General features: G+C 49.5%; 1 protein-coding gene across 1 annotated transcript; it reads left to right on the top strand.

Moving 5' to 3' along the window:
• The first annotated feature begins 76 nt into the window (after positions 1–76).
• Positions 77–16,775, top strand: SARS1 (seryl-tRNA synthetase 1). The gene is made up of 11 exons (XM_079760606.1): positions 77–289; positions 3,767–3,837; positions 7,934–8,014; positions 9,279–9,437; positions 10,376–10,519; positions 12,326–12,481; positions 13,770–13,991; positions 14,586–14,715; positions 14,973–15,130; positions 15,810–15,939; positions 16,290–16,775. Exons 1-11 carry the CDS (start codon positions 154–156, stop codon positions 16,445–16,447), a joined length of 1,545 nt encoding a protein of 514 aa, XP_079616732.1. The 5' UTR covers positions 77–153; the 3' UTR covers positions 16,448–16,775.
• The last annotated feature ends 1,854 nt before the right edge of the window (positions 16,776–18,629 follow it).

Raw genomic sequence — 18,629 nt, forward strand, 5'->3', positions numbered from 1 at the left:
GCGGCCCGCCTTCCTCTCCGAGGCCCCGCCCCCCACACAGCCGCTTCCGGTGTAGAGGGGACGCCCGCGCGCAGGCGCAGTGCGTCGGTCCCTGGTTGACTCCCTGGCTACGGGCTTCATTGCTCCTCATTGTTGCCCGGGGGAGGAGGAAAGATGGTGTTGGACCTGGACTTGTTTCGGGAGGACAAAGGAGGGGACCCAGACCGCATCCGAGAGACGCAAAAGAACCGCTTCAAGGACCCGGGACTGGTGGATCGGCTGGTGAAGGCGGACGGCGAGTGGCGAAAATGTGAGTACCGGATGTCCCCCATCGGAGCCCAACTCCAGCTCGCGGACCTCGTTCCCGCTCCTGAAGCCACAGCTTCTGCCCTCGTTTGACCCCCCTCTCCCAGGTTGCGGTGGCTCCGAGGCGTTCCTTATCCCCCAAAACGCTATGGCAGCCGGGACCGTCCCACTTCTCCCGTCAGCGGGTTGGTGCGTGCTCTCTCCCGTGCGTGCCCGGTGTGGGTCATGGGTCTGGGAAGGAGCAGGGCGCATGCGCATCAAGAGCTGTCAAGGCTGTCCCCCTGCAAGGGGAGCCCGGAGAAAGCCAGGGCGGGAGGTTTCCCCTTTCCCAACACTTATCTTCGGCCACCTCCGGCCTTTTTCTCTCCGTCAGCAAGGCCAGAGTGATCTCCTACTTTGACAGGAGGAAAGGCTCCGGCCCGAGTGACTCTGCAGCGTGAGAGGGTCACTGCACCCACATTGGAAGCATTTGGGGTCTTTGGAGCCCGCTTCTGCCTAAAAGCAGCGATCCGGTTGCTGTGGGGGAAAAGCCGTCCCCCGGGTGTGTGATCAGACCTTTAAAAATCTCGAAAAGTCTGTTCCGTGGAAGGTCAGGCATGGGGAGAGGGGTGCGGCGAGGCAAGAAAAAGCGTGTAATTACTGAGGCTGTGTAATTGTGATTTGTGGAACTTTCCCGGAAAAGATCTTGGTGGGGTTTGGCCAACACCTGGAACCGAAACTAAAATCATAGCATCCTTTGCCTACATGAACTGGAGTAGTCACCGATTGGCCGGATGCTGTCAAGCACATGTGATTTTTGTCTGATGCAATAAGTCTGCAACCAGCTGAGAGCCAGGTTTATGACAGCACACTGCAAAGGCAGTCCCTCGCCCACAGTGTGGTGGCCTTCTAGTGGGAACATTGCTTTTCCTGAATTTATAAGGGTATTATTGGGTACCAAGAGAGTATTGGTTTAACTCGGGTTGCCTGTTAATTCCATGTCTCAGTCACTCGAATGTGGTAGTTTGTGACTGTGAGATCCTACCACCTGAACCTGAATTGTAATGGAATTAAATTAATTGGAAGGAAAAAACTTGACTGAACACTGTTTTACCGAATCAGAATTACCAGATTTTTGTTAGCCGGTTACCCATTGTTCAGCAGTAAATTCCTTTGAATGTGTGAGCTCTTCTCTTGCATATAATGCACACATGTACAGGAAGTTTTACCCCTTTTGTAATGAGTGGATATATGGTGAGGGGGGTGATTTCTTCAGGGACAGGGCTGTGGTTTATGCATCTGTATGTCCCAGTACCTACGGTATACATATGCATACAGGTTATACATGTACACATGTATACATATATTCCCAGTACTTAGCACTGCACCTGCTCCTTGGTAAGGGCTTGACAAAGGTTTTGTTTGTTTTTAAAATATTTTTATTGATTTCAGAGAGGGAGAGAGAGAGAGAGAGAGAAACATCACTGATGAGAGCGAATCATCGATCGGCTGCCTCCTGCATGCCCCCCACTGGGGATCAAGCCTGCAACCCAGGTATATGCCCTTGACCAGAATCGAACCCGGGACCCTTCAGTATGCAGGCTGATGCTCTATCCACTGAGCCAAACCGGCTAGGGCGACAAGGTTTTTTATAATATATATGAATATCTTCTGTGTTCAGGGCCTTTGCCCCTCTGAATGAAAAGCAGTTTAGTTCATTTATTTTCAACACATCAATGATTTGATTCTTTTTACTTCACATCCCTTTCCAGTGTTCTCTTTGCAGCCAAAGGGAGTTACTGAGTTTTCCCAAGTCGTTGGCTGCCCGAGTAGGACATTGACAGATCTTGAATCAAAGTTCTTTTATATCCAAACCTCAGATCAGAAGTTGGGGCTCTCCTGTCATTGGCTGCAGCAACGACTTGTCACCCTGAGCCACACTAAGAACTCATCGTGTTCCCTGACTGAGGACACAGCGAGCCTCAGAAGGCCCTCCGTGACAGCAGTACCAATTTGTCTGCCTGTACACCTCCAAGGTGTCACTAGGGCTTTCAGAGGAATTGGATAAAACGTGGAGCCCTAGCACCACAGATCTTACCATGGCTCTTGTAACTCCAAGGATTCCAGCTGTGTTTTCTTTTTTTCAATTCAGAGTAATAGGCTGAGGACACATCTGGGCATATGATAAGCATTTCTATGGACAACTTCTGAAGCTACTAGATTTCCACCTATCTTGCAATCTGCTCACCACCAGAATTCTATCCTCCCCCCAAAAGTGCCATTCTGAATGAGATTTCTCTTTACTCTAAATTGAAGTTGTTATTTCCTCTTAACCTTGACTGCAGATTCCAATCAGGCCTTTGTCATTGGAACAACTGTCTACTTTCAGTTTCACCCCAGTCTCACCCAGTCCTGGCCACACCCAGGACATGTGTCTTTTGGAATGAAAATCTAGTCATTTTTGCTTCCAGGCTTAAGTTTTACAGTGACCTACATACCTTAAATCTGTCTGATAGAAATACAACTTGAGCCACAGCTATAATTATGAATCTTCTTGTAGCCACTTAAAAAATGTAAAGGAAAACAGATGAAATTAATTTTAGGAATATGTTTTATTTAACCCATGATCCAAAATTTATATTATTAACACACTGGGGATCGAGCCCGCAACCAGGGCATGTGCCCTGACCGGGAATCGAACCATTATCTCCTAGTTCATAGATCGACTCGCAACCACTGAGCCACGCTGGCTGGGCTAAAGTTCAGTTTAAATGTAAAGTTTGGCAAAGCCTTTAACAGTAACTATGTCTAGATGCTATTGCATTTCTAGTCATCATTTCACCTGTTAAAAGCTTGATTTTTACCACATTGCTCCAAAAGCTTAGCAGCAAAAGTCGGACTAATGAGCCACAATACCAGTATGTTAATTTGGGCCAGAACACCTAAGTAGGCTGACTGGTACCCTGTTTTCCCCAAAAGAAATCAAGATGTAAAAAGTAAAATTAATCTGAAGGCTGTAGGATGAGCATTATGTCAAAGCAAAGGGAATAACATTAACCATTTCTAGCATAGAGATGTAGCAACCAAGTTCATGGGAAAAGAAATCTGACTGCCTGCATTCTAGATTCCCCTGCACACTACGTAGTTTCTTAAATGAATTTTACGGGAATCGAACAGTTTATCATTACTTGATTAATTCCTGATTCCTCAGATGTATTACTCTACAACAGTGTCATCCAGGTTCTGATACATTTTCATTTCGGCCTCAGAGCGGCCTTTTCCTTGTCACCAAATGCTGGGGAACCCTATTGTCACAATTTATGCCAACTAAGTGTGGGGCTCTAAAGCTACAAGATTTCACAGCTTCCTGAGGCAGAGACTATAGCTCTGCCTGCACTCTGCCCTTGGGCTGAGATCCGTCCTAAGGAGCCATGATTAGGAGAGGGAGGAATCTTAATTATCTGCATATCTTTGGAATATTCTTGGGTTCTTTATCCTTCAGGCAGATTTCGGGCCGACAACTTGAACAAGCTGAAGAACCTATGCAGCAAGACAATTGGAGAGAAAATGAAGGTAAGCGAACTATCTGCCATGAGGGCTTTAGCCGAGGTACAGAATCTTATTCTCAGTTAATAATTTCTAGTTTAGTGTCTGAGTCTATGGGATACCGAATTTCTTGCCCATATGGGGGAATTATTTTATTTAAAAATATGTTTTTATTGATTTTAGAAAAAGGGAGGGAGAAGGAGAGGGAGAGAGGGAGAAACAACAATGAGAGAGAAACATCCATCGGCTGCCTCCTGCATGCCCCCTACTGGGGATCGAGCCCAAAACCAGGGCATGTACCCTAACCAGGAATTAAACCATCGACTTGTTTCACAGGACGCCCAACCTACTGAGCCACACCAGCCAGGGCTGGGGGAAATCTTTCTGTGCTTGAAGAATGTTAAGTTTCAGTTCTGTCCTTCCTTTGATTATTGAAAATAGTACGAGTTTTAAAGAAAGGAAGGAAGGCAGGTAGCGAACTAAGGAGTGAGTCCATCTTCTGTATTCAGATAATGTCTTAGTCTGTTTGGCTGCCATAGACTGGGTGGCTATAGACAACAGAATTTATTTCTCACAGTCCTGGAGGCTGGGAAGTCCGTGATCAAGGCCCAGGCACATTTGGTCTCTGGTGGGGGCCCACTCCACTTCCTGGCTCATAGTCTCCTAGCTGTGTCCTCACATGGCGGAAGGAGCCAGGGGGCTCTGTGGGGTCTCTGAGGAGGTTGCCCTGGTCACCTAATCACCTCTGAAAGATACCACCTCCAAATCCCATCACATTGGGGGGTAGGTTTCAACATAGGAATCTGTTGACTTTCGACCTTCAGTCTATAGCAAGGTCAGGGTCCCGCCACACTAAGTCATCCGCTGTTTATGCTGTTCTTATAATAAGAACATAGACCCCCCCCCAGTAATCTTTCCCAGTTATTTCTTGAGTCCCACCTCCAGTGCCGGAAGGATTTCCTGCGGCCGAGTTCAGGCTCTCTGTTCAGTGCAGTCGAGCTCTTTTCTGAAAAGAGCGAGGATAGGGTCTCCACGTCCTGGACTGTTTGTTGGCCACGTGACTTGAGGCAAGTGAACTTCTCAGCCTCCGTTTTTCTCATCTGAAATGACAGTGCGAACATTCACCTCTAGAACAGAATTATGAGAACGAATTTTTTTACATGTAGAGAACCTGGCACGACACCGAGAACGTGGAGTTCTTATCAATTACGAGTAACAATGGGTGGCCTTCATCCACAACGTCCTCCCATGCTTGAAGAATGTTAAGTTTCAGTTCTGCCCTTCCTTTGGTATTCCAATGAGTACATGTTTTCAATCTTTCTTTTAAAATATCCCCTTAATCACTTTTAGAAAAATGTATGAAATGCACCCGATAGCCTGTCTGATTTTTAAGTTGTAAACCTCTAAACTAAACCAAAAAATTAAACATTAGGAACCTGACCCAGTAAAGAACATAACAAAAAGATTCCGTTAGCCTGGCCGGCGTGGCTCAGTGGTTGAGTTTCCACCTGTGAACCGGGAGGTCACGGTTCTATTCCCAGTCAGGGCACATGCCCAGTTTGCAGGTTCGATCCCCCAATAGGGGGCAGCCAATTGATGATTCTCTCTCATCATTGAAGTTTCTATCCCTCCCTCTCGCCTTCTCTCTGAAATTTAAAAAAGAAGAAGAAGAAGATAGGACTAAGTGTTTTCATTTATAATAACACTAGAGGCCCGATGCACGAAATTCATGCAAGAGTAGGCCTTCCTTCCCCCGGCTGCTTCCCTCTGGCACCGGGGACCCGTTTCCCTCAAAGCCCCAGCTTCGTCCTGAAGGTTGTCCCGAAGGACGTCCGGTCTAAGTAGCATATTAGGCTTTTGTTATTATAGATTCTTGGGTCCCTTTACTGCTAACCCTGTAAGGAGTGTTCTCCTTTGCTGTTCGGGGGAATGGTGCTAACTTTCACTTGTATAGCACTTGAAAGTATTACAAACCTTTTTTATACATCTCATTTTGATTTTGATCTTTGTTCTAAACCTCGAGTGTGGGTGGTACAATTATCAGCTTTATTGAAAGGGCAAGGAAAAGATAAAATAAAGAAAGGGCAAGGAAATAACCTGAGGAAATTAAGGGGCTTGCCTAAATTACGCTAGCTGCAGAGTCAGAACTTGAACTCAGATCTTTCCGCCCCGAGGGATTTGCAGATAGCGAGGGAGCCTCAGCTCCCTTGGGAAATACTGTGATTTGGGCCACTTTTTTCCTGCCTCAGTAGTCTATGCTTGTTCTTGTCAAGACTGATATTTTCAGACTTTCCCAGCTTTTCAAGATGATTTTGCTTGGGTCACGGAAGGATGTGAGTTGGGTTATGGTTGGAATCCTGACTTCTTGCCTTGGTGGGTGGGAATGTGTAATGAGTCTAAAGGATTTCTACGCCTTTGTCCTTAGAAGATGTTATCCTTTCTCATGATTCAGTTTTGCACAGTGGATATGAGGTTGTATAAATATAATTGCCTATTGTATATAGAGACTTTTTTAAGATGTTTAGGACATTGAGTATGCTTTCTACACATTTTATTTTATTTTATTTTATTTTATTTTATTATTTATTTATTTAAAAAAATATATTTTATTGATTTTTTACAGAGAGGAAAAGAGAGGGATAGAGAGTTAGAAACATCAATGAGAGAGAAACATCGATCAGCTGCCTCTTGCACACCCCCTACTGGGGATGTGCCCGCAACCAAGGTACATGCCCTTGACCGGAATCGAACCTGGGACCCTTGAGTCCGCAGGCCGATGCTCTATCCACTGAGCCAAACCGGTTTCAGCTCTACACATTTTATTTATACTTGCAAAGCAGACCCTAAATCTCACCTTGGGTTTTTTTTTGTTTTTGTTGTTGTTATTCCTCATCCGAGGATATTTTTCCATTGATCTTTTAGAGAGAGTGGAAGAGAGGGAAAGACAGAGAGAAATATCTATGTGAGAAAGACACATCAATTGGTTGCCTCCTGCACACGCCCCAACCGCTCCCCAACCAGGGCCCGGGCTGGGGAGGAGCCCGCAATCAAGGTACGTGCCCTTGACTGGAATGGAACCTGGGACCCTTTGTTCCTCAGGCTGACACTCTATCCACTGAGCCAAACAGGCTAGGGCTCATCTTGTATTTATACAAGTTTTGCTGAGGTTTTATAGGTCTTGTTATAATGGCCTTTGATAATTTAATTTATTAATTAAAATTATCTTCCCCATGGCTGTGGACAAGGATTAGAAATGATTTGGCAGAATATCATAAAGAAGGGTGAGGCAGGAAATCAGAGGGGGGAGAAAACAAGCGCTGGGTACATCCCTGCTATTTGCCAGCTTGCATTGACTGCTCTAAACTTAGGTCCAGATTTTGTGACTTTTCCCTCAAAAAGTTTCCCTAGCCTCTCTAACATCCCATTATCCCATCCATTTCCACCCCATAGCCGCAGCACTAGGACTGTTCTTAGCAAGTAGACAGGGATTCACAGATTCACACCCAGCCCTCTGCCCCAGCGCTGAGCACCCAGCACATGAGCATTCTCACCCATTCTCTCTTTATATATACTGTATATATATACACACACATACACATACATATATACATATTTTTTAATTGATTTCAGAGAGAGGAAGGGAGAAGGGGAGAGAAATAGAAACATCAATGATGAGAGAATCAGAAATCAACCTCTTGCACGCCTCCTACTGGAATCCGGGCATGTGCCCTGACCGGGAATCGAACCATGACCTCCTGGTTCATAGGTTGAAGCTCAATCACTGAGCCACACTGGCTGTGCTCACCCCTTCTTGGTGCCCACACTCTTCTACATCCAGGGCAGACCTTCTTCTCATGTTCCCGATGATGTCAGCCCTCTGACCCTGATGGGTTAATCAGTCTGTCCAGGATCAAAAAGCTAGAAAGCGGCAGAACAGAGACTTGAAACTTTTAACTTCTCACTTCCAATTTGCTACTCTTTCTCCCAAGTGTTGCCTCTTTTAGAGACAGTTGTGTAGAAAGTTCTGTGATTAGTTTCTGTGATGTTAATTTGATGTGCACTTCGATGTCAGAATTTTTTTATTTAATAGCGTTGTTCGTTTGTTTGTTTGTTTTTCCTGCAGAAAAAAGAGCCAGTGGGAAATGATGAGTCCATTCCGGAGAATTTGTTAAGTCTCGATGACCTCACTTCAGACACTTTAGCTGTAAGTTATTGTCCTTTTCTAGGTTGGGGTTTCTCTTCTTTTATCTTCACTTTCTTCCAAGATAAGTAAATGCTAAAACTCTCCTGCATACGACATTGTCCTTGAATTTCTGCAGCTGGGACAGGTCCCCGTTACTCTTGTTGTATACTCTGTACTTTGTTTATGGGACAGCAAAGCAGGAGACAGATGGAGGGGAAGAGTCAAGGGAGGAAGAAGAGAAAAAAGGAACTATTTTGTGACTTTTCCCTCAAAAAGTTTCCCTTGCCTCTCTAACATCCCATCATCCCATCCATTTCCTCCTCCCCCACCCCCCAATATAAGCTAATGGTTAGCTTATATTGTTCTATTTTTCCAGAGTCAGGTTAATTTTTATATTTATTGTAATTCAGTGAACAGTCACTCTATAAAGGGCCTAGAGCAGTAATTTTCAAGTTTTTAGTTGCTAAGCCCTTTCTGAAAACCCGTAATACAAAAGCATAGCAAGAGCATAAACACAGCCCTAGCCGGCTTGGCTCGGTGGATAGAGCGTCAGCCTGCGGACTGAAGGGTCCCAGGTTCGATTCTGGCCAAGGGCACATGCCTGGGTTGCGGGCTCGATCCCCAGTAGGGGGGTGTGCAGGAGGCAGCCGATCAATGATTCTCTCTCATCATTGATGTTTCTATCTCTCCTCCCTTCCTCTCTGAAATCAATAAAGAAATGTATTTTTTTAAAAGAGCATAAACACAAAAAAGCGGTGTTAAATAAATAAGTAAATTTTTAAAAGCTGTTGCTGTGCTTGAAGAGCTAGGTTGGGGGCGCTCTTTCTGTCTAGCCCTACCTGCTCAGGGCTCCCCATAAGAAATCAGTGCAGTTTGAAATATCTGCAAGAGGGATACAAAGTTAGCTTAAGACAAAGTCTCTTGCTCCTGATAAATGTATAATCTTCCTGGAGAACAGTGAAGTGCAGTGCGTAACAGGATGCTCAATCGGTTGAATCAGGAAGAAAGAGCCCTGAAGAGAGCTAATGTTAAAATTCCTAAGATATATAGGAACCAGAAGAGTGGTCAGAATCCATCCATCTCTGCCTCAGGCACCCACCCCAGAAGGAAATGCCAGTGGGTCTGTAAGGGCAAGGTCGCTTTGAAAGCCTTCATTGTCAGTTTTTTAAAGGCTATCACAAGGGTGGCCGTCAGAGCACAGCTGGGTTAGGGCGACAGAATCGCATTCCTACTCTGTCCTTGACGCGCTGTGGCCTGGGCGCGGGCCTGGCTTGTTCGTCCACAGAACCTGAAAGTGTCACAGATCAAAAAGCTCCGACTCCTCATCGACGAAGCCATCCTCAAGTGTGACACCCAGCGGATAAAGCTGGAGGAAGAGCGGTTTGAGAACCTCCGAGAGATCGGGAACCTTCTGCATCCCTCGGTGCCCATCAGTAACGATGAGGTAGGCGTAGGTGCCACAGCGAACATCGCTCCTCTCTTGGAAGGATGACAAGGCCACACTGACGTTCTGTATGACGGGCCTTGTATCAGAAGCAGGTCCTTTGTGTATTCGCCCTGCCCACCAATTGAGAATTGAAAGCGTCAGATCCTTGCCTGATTGGGAAGTGGCAGAGACGGCAGGTAGCCCACTCCGGGCACTGAAATCTCTTCTGCATCTGGCTGCTGGCCTCCACTGTTGCCCCTGGTAGCAGCCAGTCTCGTGGGAGGGATCTGCTAAATCAACCTCACCCCTCACCCACACCCCGCTGAGAAGCTGCAGGTCGAAGGGGAATCTGCATGATAAAAGTTTCCTGCTGAGTGGGAGCTTCCCCAGCACAAAGCTGCTCTGAGCCCAGCCTTTGTTCGCTGACACCCCAGCCTGAGCGGGGCCCATCTGTGCCTCTTTCATTCATTCCCTGGTGAACGGAATGTTAAACTCTCCGCCACTCTCTGCCGGCTGGGGTGGCAGACTAAGGAGGTCCGGGGGCCCTGAGCCCGCCCTCCTGTGGCCCTGGGACCAATGAGAGCCTAGAAAAAAAAAATCTACATTCTCCTCTGCACCCCAGGCTGTGTTGATTGTCTAGGGTTGAGGTGTCCCTGTACATTTAAAGGGGTAAAAGAAAAGAGAGAGAGAGAGACAGATCTTTTGGACAATCATGCTTTGAGTTCATGGCTAGAATCCCTTCTAGGAATCTAAAAATGATTATTTCTCTTCTGAGCACAAATTCTCTAGTAAATTCCCTTCCCTGGTCTCTGGACACAATGACCAAAACCTCGTGTTTGAGTTAAGTAAGCTGTGGCTTCACAAAGCTCCAGGTTCTTCTTAGAACCGGGTTTGGAAAGATGGAGGCTGTGGAATTCAGAGGCCGTGCATCTTTCTCTCCGGTCTTATTTCCTTAGGATGCGGACAACAAAGTGGAGAGGATCTGGGGTGATTGCAACATCAGGAAGAAGTACTCACATGTGGACCTGGTGGTGATGGTCGATGGCTTTGAAGGCGAAAAAGGGGTCGTGGTGGCTGGGAGTCGAGGGTACTTCCTGAAGGTGAGTCAGGAACCGGTGGGGGTGGGATTAGAAAGAAGGAATTTTAAAAACACGGTGCAGAAAACATAACCTACTCAAGGAGGCCCCCAAATCCACACTTGTGCTCGCCTTTCTACCACAGACGTCTTGGCCATTAGATGCCCTGTCTTCTAGGCAGGAGAGCGCCCACTCAGAGTCCCCAGAACAAAAGCCGCTGCGCGATGCCCCGCAGGGAGCATATGTTTGCCGACTGAATCAGACCGGTCTCTCCTTTGTCGAGCTCAGTGTAATCTGACAGTCAGACAAGTAACAGTCAAAAGCCACTGTGACAAGTACTGTCGACCTAAGAAACGTCCAAAACTGTAGAGAATATTTTTTATGAGTTGATTTGAAACAAACTGATGACAATTGCCAGGAAGCAAAATCTCAACGGAATTAGAAAATGCTCTGAGGAATGGCAGTTTTGCAACTTACTTTATACATTAGAATCAAAGGAAGAGGCGTAAGTGGGGAAGGGGGTGGGTGCATGAAATCCACTGGTGGTAGATCTGGGAGGTGGGAGAAAGCAAAGCGGTGAAATCTCTGGGATTGGTTAGAAAGGAAACCGGAGAGACACGTACGTCTTTTACATTGGTGAGTACAGGATGGTTAACCGTGAACGTTTCCGGTACAGAGAGATGAAACTGGGAGACTGGGTGACAGTGAGGGTTCTGCGGTCTCTGCCCTGGTGGGTGGGGCCTGAGGGGTCTGGGAAAGGAGATGCCGCTGACATTTCGAAGGTATGATAGCTTAGATTCAGAGAGGCAGCAGACGGGCTCAGTTAAGGTAAAGATGGACCTTTGTCAAGGAAGCTACAAGCCTAGGACCTGACTGCTCGCCAAGACGGGCTCTTAGTTGGAAATGTTGATGGTCAGGCCATCCTCTGGTTATTTTCAGTCTCTTGAGCCTGTAGGGCCCACCATGCCGGCCCCCCCTGAGCTGGTCAGGTTTGGTACGTGGCCCTTTTTGGTGCACGGACCTGTGGTGTGAGCAGGCCCGGAGTGCTGGGAGGCCGTGAGGCAGAGGCAAACCCAGGCTAGCGGGGACAGAGGGCAGGTGCACTCAGAGAAGGCTTCTAGAAAGACATGGTAAAATAATTTTGGAATTACAGTTTCAACTGCTGGTTCCATTCATTATATGTGGGGATTTTCCCCCAATAAATGCTGTAAATGTATTTTCCTTATGACTTTTAAATTGATTTTATTTCCTTATGATTTTTTAAAATAACATTTTCTTTTCTCTAGTTTACTGTAAGGATACAGTATATGATACTTACACAAAACACATGTTGACTATGTTATTGGTAAGGTTTCTGGTCAACAGTAGGCTATTAGTAGTTAGTAGTTAATTTGGGGTTGGGAAGTCAAAAATTATAGGTGGATTTTCGACTGTGGTGGTGGTGGGGTGGTCAATGCCTCTAACCTAGTTCAAGGGCCAACTATGCTCTCCATATGCACACATACATAGGTATGCTCTACTCTATGCAAATGAGTCCAGTGTTGTAAGAATTAGCACAAGAAAACATTCCCTTGCATGCGGGGCCACTACTCCTTTCCTCTTGCTTGGTATCTGAAAGAGAGTTCTCTTTACAATTTGCCTGGGGGATCTGCTCAGGACTCGCATTAAGTTAGAATCTCTTGAGTTGGTTGTTGGGGTGCACTGTCTCTCCTGGCCTCCTATGTGCCCTGGGTAGTCACATTCTCCTGGCCCCATTGCCTTGGAGGGAATTCTAGCAATTGAACTTGATGGAGACAGAACCCAGTCACCCAGCGCTGTGTCTCTCCTCAGGGGCCCCTGGTGTTCCTGGAACAGGCGCTCATCCAGTACGCCCTTCGCACTTTGGGAAGTCGGGGCTACATTCCCATTTATACCCCATTTTTCATGAGGAAGGAGGTCATGCAGGAGGTGGCACAGCTCAGCCAGTTTGATGAAGAGCTTTACAAGGTGAGTAGCTGGGCAGAGTGGCAGAAAAACTTGTTTAGTTGGGAAGTTGAACTTCACAGATACAGAGCAGCGCTGTCCAGTAGACTTCCTGCCGTGATGGAAGTGGTCTAGATCTGTGGCTGTTGAGCACCTAAAATGTGGCTAATGCAACTGAGGAAGTAAAATTTCCACTTAAGTAGCTCCACGTGGCCAGTGGCTGCTGTGTTGGACAGTGCAGACCTGGGGCCTGTTTGAGCTCTCCCCCAGCTCATCTGTATGATGTGTCTTCTAAATGAGCATGCTTTGCCCGGCCAGCCTCAATGGTTGAGTGTCGACCTATGAACCAGGAGGTCATGGTTCGAGTCCCGATCAGGGCATTAAAAATAAATAAATAGGCATGCTTTAACTTCATGAGCATAGAAAAGAAGCGTATTTATTGAGTGGCCGGACAAAAGGACACTATAGAAGTGGCTAGCTTTCTCGTGTCCTCCCACTCCTGACCCCAGACCAGAAGCTTCCATAGGGCAAGCCATGCTTTTCTTGGCATAGATGTGGCTTCCTGTTTGTGGCTCCTCTCAACCCTGGGCCATCTCAGGGAGAGCCAGAGGATTCAAGCCCAGCTTTATTTTTTAAAATATATTTTATTGATTTTTCACAGAGAGAAAGGGAGAGGGATAGAGAGCTAGAAACATCGATGAGAGAGATACATCGACCAGCTGCCTCCTGCACACCCCCCACTGGGGATGTGCCCGCAACCAATGTACATGCCCTTGACCGGAATCGAACCTGGGACCTTTCAGCCCGCAGACCGATGCTCTATCCACTGAGCCAAACCGGTTTCGGCCAGCTTTAGAAGGTCATTCTTGTCAACTGGCCACCAAAGTGGCTGAGGATTATACCCTCTGACATAAGCACCAAGAAAGCGGAGACCAGGTCTCCTTTTGCCCAGCATTATATGTCTCACAAATATTTGTTGAGTGGGTTACATTATATTGCTACCAGCTCAGGTTTTATTGTACACCTGCCATCATTGGCCATTCTACATCATTTACAAATGTATTTATTCGATAAGTAAAAGTATCACAATTTTTTTTTATCTCCTTTTAATTTGCTTTTCTCCGATCTCTATTAGGGACCCCATTTGGGACAGACCCATTCCCTCCCCTGTCTTTAGTGTCCCCTCCTCACTCCCAGGCAGGGGTTAAAGAAACTTCGCCCTGTCCCATCGCTCACATCTCCCCTGTGGTCTCTGCTCTAGCTGAGGTCCTCCTCCCTCGCTCTTAATCAGTAAAGGTCCCTCCTCCTTCAGGTGATTGGCAAAGGCAGTGAAAAGTCTGACGACAACTCCTATGATGAGAAATACCTGATTGCCACCTCCGAGCAGCCCATCGCTGCTCTCCACCGGGATGAGTGGCTACGGCCAGAGGATTTGCCCATCAAGTATGCTGGCCTGTCCACCTGCTTTCGCCAGGAGGTGGGCTCCCACGGCCGTGACACCCGCGGCATCTTTCGAGTCCATCAGTTTGAGAAGGTAAGTAGGGAAGTCAGGGTGAGGAGCAGGACCCTTCTACCTATCTGTCCAGGGAAGTGAGAGGAGAGGCAGGAGCTGTGTGTCTCAGGCCCACCCTGGCTCCAGTCTTGCCTCCTGGTGCCTACGTCTGTGTTTCGGGGAAGAGCCTGAGCAGCTCGTGGTGGAGCAGCTGCCAGCACCGTCCCTGGAACCAGGCTGCCCGAGTCCAAATGCCAACCCCACCACCTCCCCGCTGTGTCACCTCGGGCAGCTTGCTTCACCACTCTGTGCTGTAAAAGGAGGGTAGTACTAGTACCCACCTCACTGGCCCACTGAGAGGATTAAACTAGTTAATATGAGAGGCACTTAGAACAGCGCCTGGCACATGTGCGGTAAGCTCTCTGTAGAAGCACGTGTTCCCGTTGCACAGCCAGCCCAGTCAGTCCACCACCCATCTCTCTTGCTGGGGCCCGGCCTCTTTAGTGTCCCCTTTAGTGTCACCTGACTCCCAGCGGTATAGGAACAGGTCTTCATGGCAAGAGGATCTCCCACTTTGGTTCTTTGGTGGACTTGCCCTGTCCCGTTGTCACTGTCTCCCTGGGCCCCTCTTTGCAGATCGAACAGTTTGTCTACGCGTCACCACACGACAACAAGTCGTGGGAGATGTTTGAGGAGATGATCACCACCGCGGAGGAGTTCTACCAGACTCTGGGGATCCCATACCACATCGTGAATATTGTCTCAGGTACCAGCCTCCCCGTCCTGCAGCCCACAGTTATCAGCGGCCCCACACAGAGGAACGGCTCAGGATCCAATTAGCTGCCCGCATTAATTAAAAGATCACACTCTCCTCCCTTGGGAGCGTTTGCTGATAAGAATATCTGGGCGTGATTTCACTTCTGGGGGACGGGATGTGAATTACAGAATTCTTCAGGTTTGCTAAAGGTTAGCCTTCTGAAATACCATCCCTCCTCCATGAATTCTACGGGTGTTTCCTTACAGGTTCTTTGAATCACGCTGCCAGTAAGAAGCTTGACCTGGAGGCCTGGTTTCCGGGCTCGGGAGCCTTCCGTGAGCTGGTCTCCTGTTCTAACTGCACAGACTACCAGGCTCGCCGCCTCCGAATCCGATACGGGCAAACCAAGAAGATGATGGACAAGGTAGAGGGCCCTGGGGAGGCGGGCAGCGGGGCCTCCGACGGTGCAGGGGGGGGGGGGGTCTTATTTCTCAGCCCTCGGAGTGCATTCTTCCCCGGCATCACGGGAAAACTGGCGCGTTTCCGTCTAGATCAGAAAGGGAACCTGAAAATGACTTCCTCTGAGTCAGGACTGAGTTCTTTTAGGTGGAAACCGGGCTCTGGCTCCGTTCTACAAAGTCATGCTAACGTTCCTCTTTGGGGCTTCGCTTTGTGTCGCTCCAAATAAAGTCCTAGGCAATGCCTGCCCTCTTCTCACCCAAGGAGGTCTAGGTTGTAAGCTTCTCTCTTCAAACCCAATTTTCAGGCCCTACTTTTCCAAGTCAGGGACTTGAAAGGGGTTAAGGGGGGAGGCCCCTGCGGTAGTGTTTTCTTTTTCCCTCCAAGGACCCAGCTCTCCTCAAAATACTGAAACCTACACCGGCCTCGTTGCCACTCCTGGAGACATGAGGGGTCTTCCTGGACTTCACCTGATAGGCAGTCAGTCCCAAACGGAATCCCGGCTTAGAACAGGCTCGGGAATGGGTGGAAGCCATGGTTCCGAACTGGCTAGTTGCAGTGGGGGCGTCCGGCTTCTGGGGTGGTGGCTCCCGGTGAGCAGTTAGACCGGCTAAGGGTTGAGTTGAGCTGCTCCCTCTGCTCAGGTGGAGTTTGTCCATATGCTCAACGCCACCATGTGTGCCACTACCCGCACCATCTGCGCCATCCTGGAGAACTACCAGACGGAGAAGGGCATCCTCGTGCCCGAGAAGTTGAAGGAGTTTATGCCGCCAGGTGAGACCCAGCCCAGCCCAGCCCATCCTCCTCCTCTTCTCGGTCTTCACACTTCTGAATAGGGGCCCTTTTCCGAACGGACCCGGTCTTCTTGTTCACACACAGTCCCCCAAACTCTGCCTGTCTTCTGGTGCGGGGCACTGCAGGGCAGAGCTGAGAAAGCAGCCGGGACAGGCCTGCTGTTCTGTTGAGATGCCGCTGAGATTCCGACGGGAAGGGGAGAATGCGTGGAACCATCATGGGTGCCCTTGTGTTCAAAGGCATCGGCCTCGTGGGGCACTCACCACAGGGGTCCGTGGGCTCTGGCTCCTGAGAAACGATGGGTGATTCGGTTGGCTCTTCCCCTCCAGGTCTCCAAGAGCTGATTCCCTTTGTGAAGCCGGCGCCCATCGACCAGGAGCCATCGAAGAAGCAGAAGAAGCAGCAGGAGGGCAGCAAAAACAAAGGGGCAGCGAGCGATGTCACCCTGGAGAGCCGGCTGCAGAGCATGACGGTCACCGATTCCTGAACATTCCTTCCCCCCAGTTCTGTCAGCTGGGATCCCAGAGCCTGCCCGAGGGCGGGGAAGCCAGACATACCCACTGATCGCCTGCACCGCCTGACGGCATTGCTGAAACGGGAACCCTCTGCCACCGAGCCGCGGGGTTCCTGTCTGCTCGCATGGGCCTAGGATGCAACCACTGAGGACCGAGGAGGCCACGCCATGGGCCCCCCCCCAGCGGAGGCAGGGACTCGCCCGCGGTCCTCCGCCTGGGGCTCAAACCCTGGCTCGCAGCTCTCCCTGGAACCACACTCATTTGTGCTTTTCCCCTAAATAAAGCTGTTCCATGTAGCAAGTCAGAGAGCCTTTGAGAAGGTAGGCGAGCGCTGGGGCAGATTTAGTAAAGGCTCCAGGGCGAAGGCAGAACGTTGAGCCTTAGCCTCATCACCCTGTGGAACAAGGGCCAGGATCCTCTTCTAAATCTGCTCCTGTGTCCAAGCAGTAAAGCGGGACGAGCTTAGAGACCAGCCGATATAAAAAGCCTCCCAGCACTTCTGTTCAGTGGGAAGGGCTCTTTGGAAAGGGAGGGAGGCCGTGATGTCTTAGGGAGATGGGACTATATTTAATCCAAAAGAGGTCCTAGATTCAAGAGCATAAGGCAGGGCCTTACTAACAGCTGCTTCTCTTTGCAGTCATTCCAAAATGGGAGACCAAGTGCTTAGCAGCTTGTTGCTGCCGCCCAAAGGATGGGGGTAGCCAGCAGGGTGCGGGGCTGGGGGCGTTTTAATCCCTCTCGGCAGCTCCCACTGTGGCCCAGTAGCCAGCGCACCCTTGCTCTGGGAGAATGATGTTTAGGCTCTTTATTTACCCGCTGCCTTTCATCTGCGATCTCCAAACACTCTGCTTTAATAACACCTCTTGTCAGTTTGGTGCTTCTCTCCTAGGAGCCTAAAACACTTCCTATAGATGGTCTCTTTTATCTTTGTGACAGTCCCAGAAGGGAGGGTGGGGACGTGATTATACCCCTTCCTTCATATGGGAGACGGAATACAGGCGGGTGAGGGAGATGAGACACGGCCAGGTGGAAGCCAGGAGTCCTGATGCCCTGGACTCTGTGGGGAGGACTCTGAACTGGCCTGTCCCTTCGGAGCCTTTAAGTCATCTCCGCATCCTCAGTCCCCAGCAGCCACCTCCCTTGGCTGCCGCTGGAGCTTGGCACCCAGGAGAGCTCATGTGCTTGGTTTCCCACTGGGAACTTGGGGCTGGTCCTAGTAATTTTGCTGCTGGAAACCCTGTCAAAACCGGGACACCCAAAAAGGGGACCGCAGGGGCTCGCCACAGGCAGGCTCAGCCAGCCCGCCTCTGCCGTGGCCCCTTGCCCTCAGCTCCGGGGTCACACAGCCAGGGCCAGGGGACAGAAGAGCAAGCTGCTCGCACTCACTCAGAAGGACCAGAAATTCACATTCCTGTAACCTCGGCTGTTGGGTCTGGAGAAAGGCGTTTACACGGGGCCAGGAGGCTGGGTTTGCTCACCACCACCCAGCCCTGTTCGAAAGCCCACTGGGCTTTGGAGGTGGAAACTTTCCGATGGCCTTGAGCATCCCCATCTAGCCATACAGGTCACTGCTGCTGCCCCCTGCACTCCCCACTCCTACCCTCCAGCTCCTGGGGCCTGTGACCTTCCACCAGGAAGGTAGAAGCCAGGGCCCTGAGGCTGTGGGCACGTGGGCCCAGCTCCCAGCTCCCCTGCACTGGCTGACCACCTTCTCACCTGACCGGTTTCCTGGAGCTGCTTGCACCCGGAACTCCCTGCTGCTTTATGCAGAGCCTCCTGCCTGATGCTGTTGGCAGCCCAGCTCCTCATGCCAACCTGCCCCACGGCTGGGTCAGGGCGTGGACTGGCCTGGGAGCGTGCCTAGTGAACAGGAACGCATGGAAGCTCGGAATACAGGTGTTGCGTGGACCCACCAGTCTGTTAGAAAGTACACCCCCACCCCCACACCCCCCCTTCTGGAAGCCAGAGGAGAAAGACAGCTGGAAGTTGTGAAGGAAAGGATGACCCTGTGGCTGAGGTCCCTCCCTGCAGGTCACAAGAACACAGGCACATGGACGGACACACTCCTCTACCTACCGAGCGCTGACCCTGTGCCAGCACCATTAGAGCAGGGGTCCCCGAAGGAAGGGGACACAGCCCTTGCTCTCAAAGAAC

Source organism: Cnephaeus nilssonii (assembly GCF_951640355.1).
Source record: "Cnephaeus nilssonii genome assembly, chromosome: 21".
NCBI lineage: Eukaryota > Metazoa > Chordata > Mammalia > Chiroptera > Vespertilionidae > Cnephaeus > Cnephaeus nilssonii.

Excerpts from the sequence above, each read along its gene's own strand:
- SARS1 (XM_079760606.1), top strand. The coding sequence starts at position 154 with ATGGTGTTGGACCTGGACTTGTTTCGGGAGGACAAAGGAGGGGACCCA. Across the intron at positions 9,438-10,375 it reads TGCCCATCAGTAACGATGAG|GATGCGGACAACAAAGTGGA; the intron begins GTAGGCGTAGGT and ends TTATTTCCTTAG. Across the intron at positions 13,992-14,585 it reads GAGTCCATCAGTTTGAGAAG|ATCGAACAGTTTGTCTACGC; the intron begins GTAAGTAGGGAA and ends CCCTCTTTGCAG.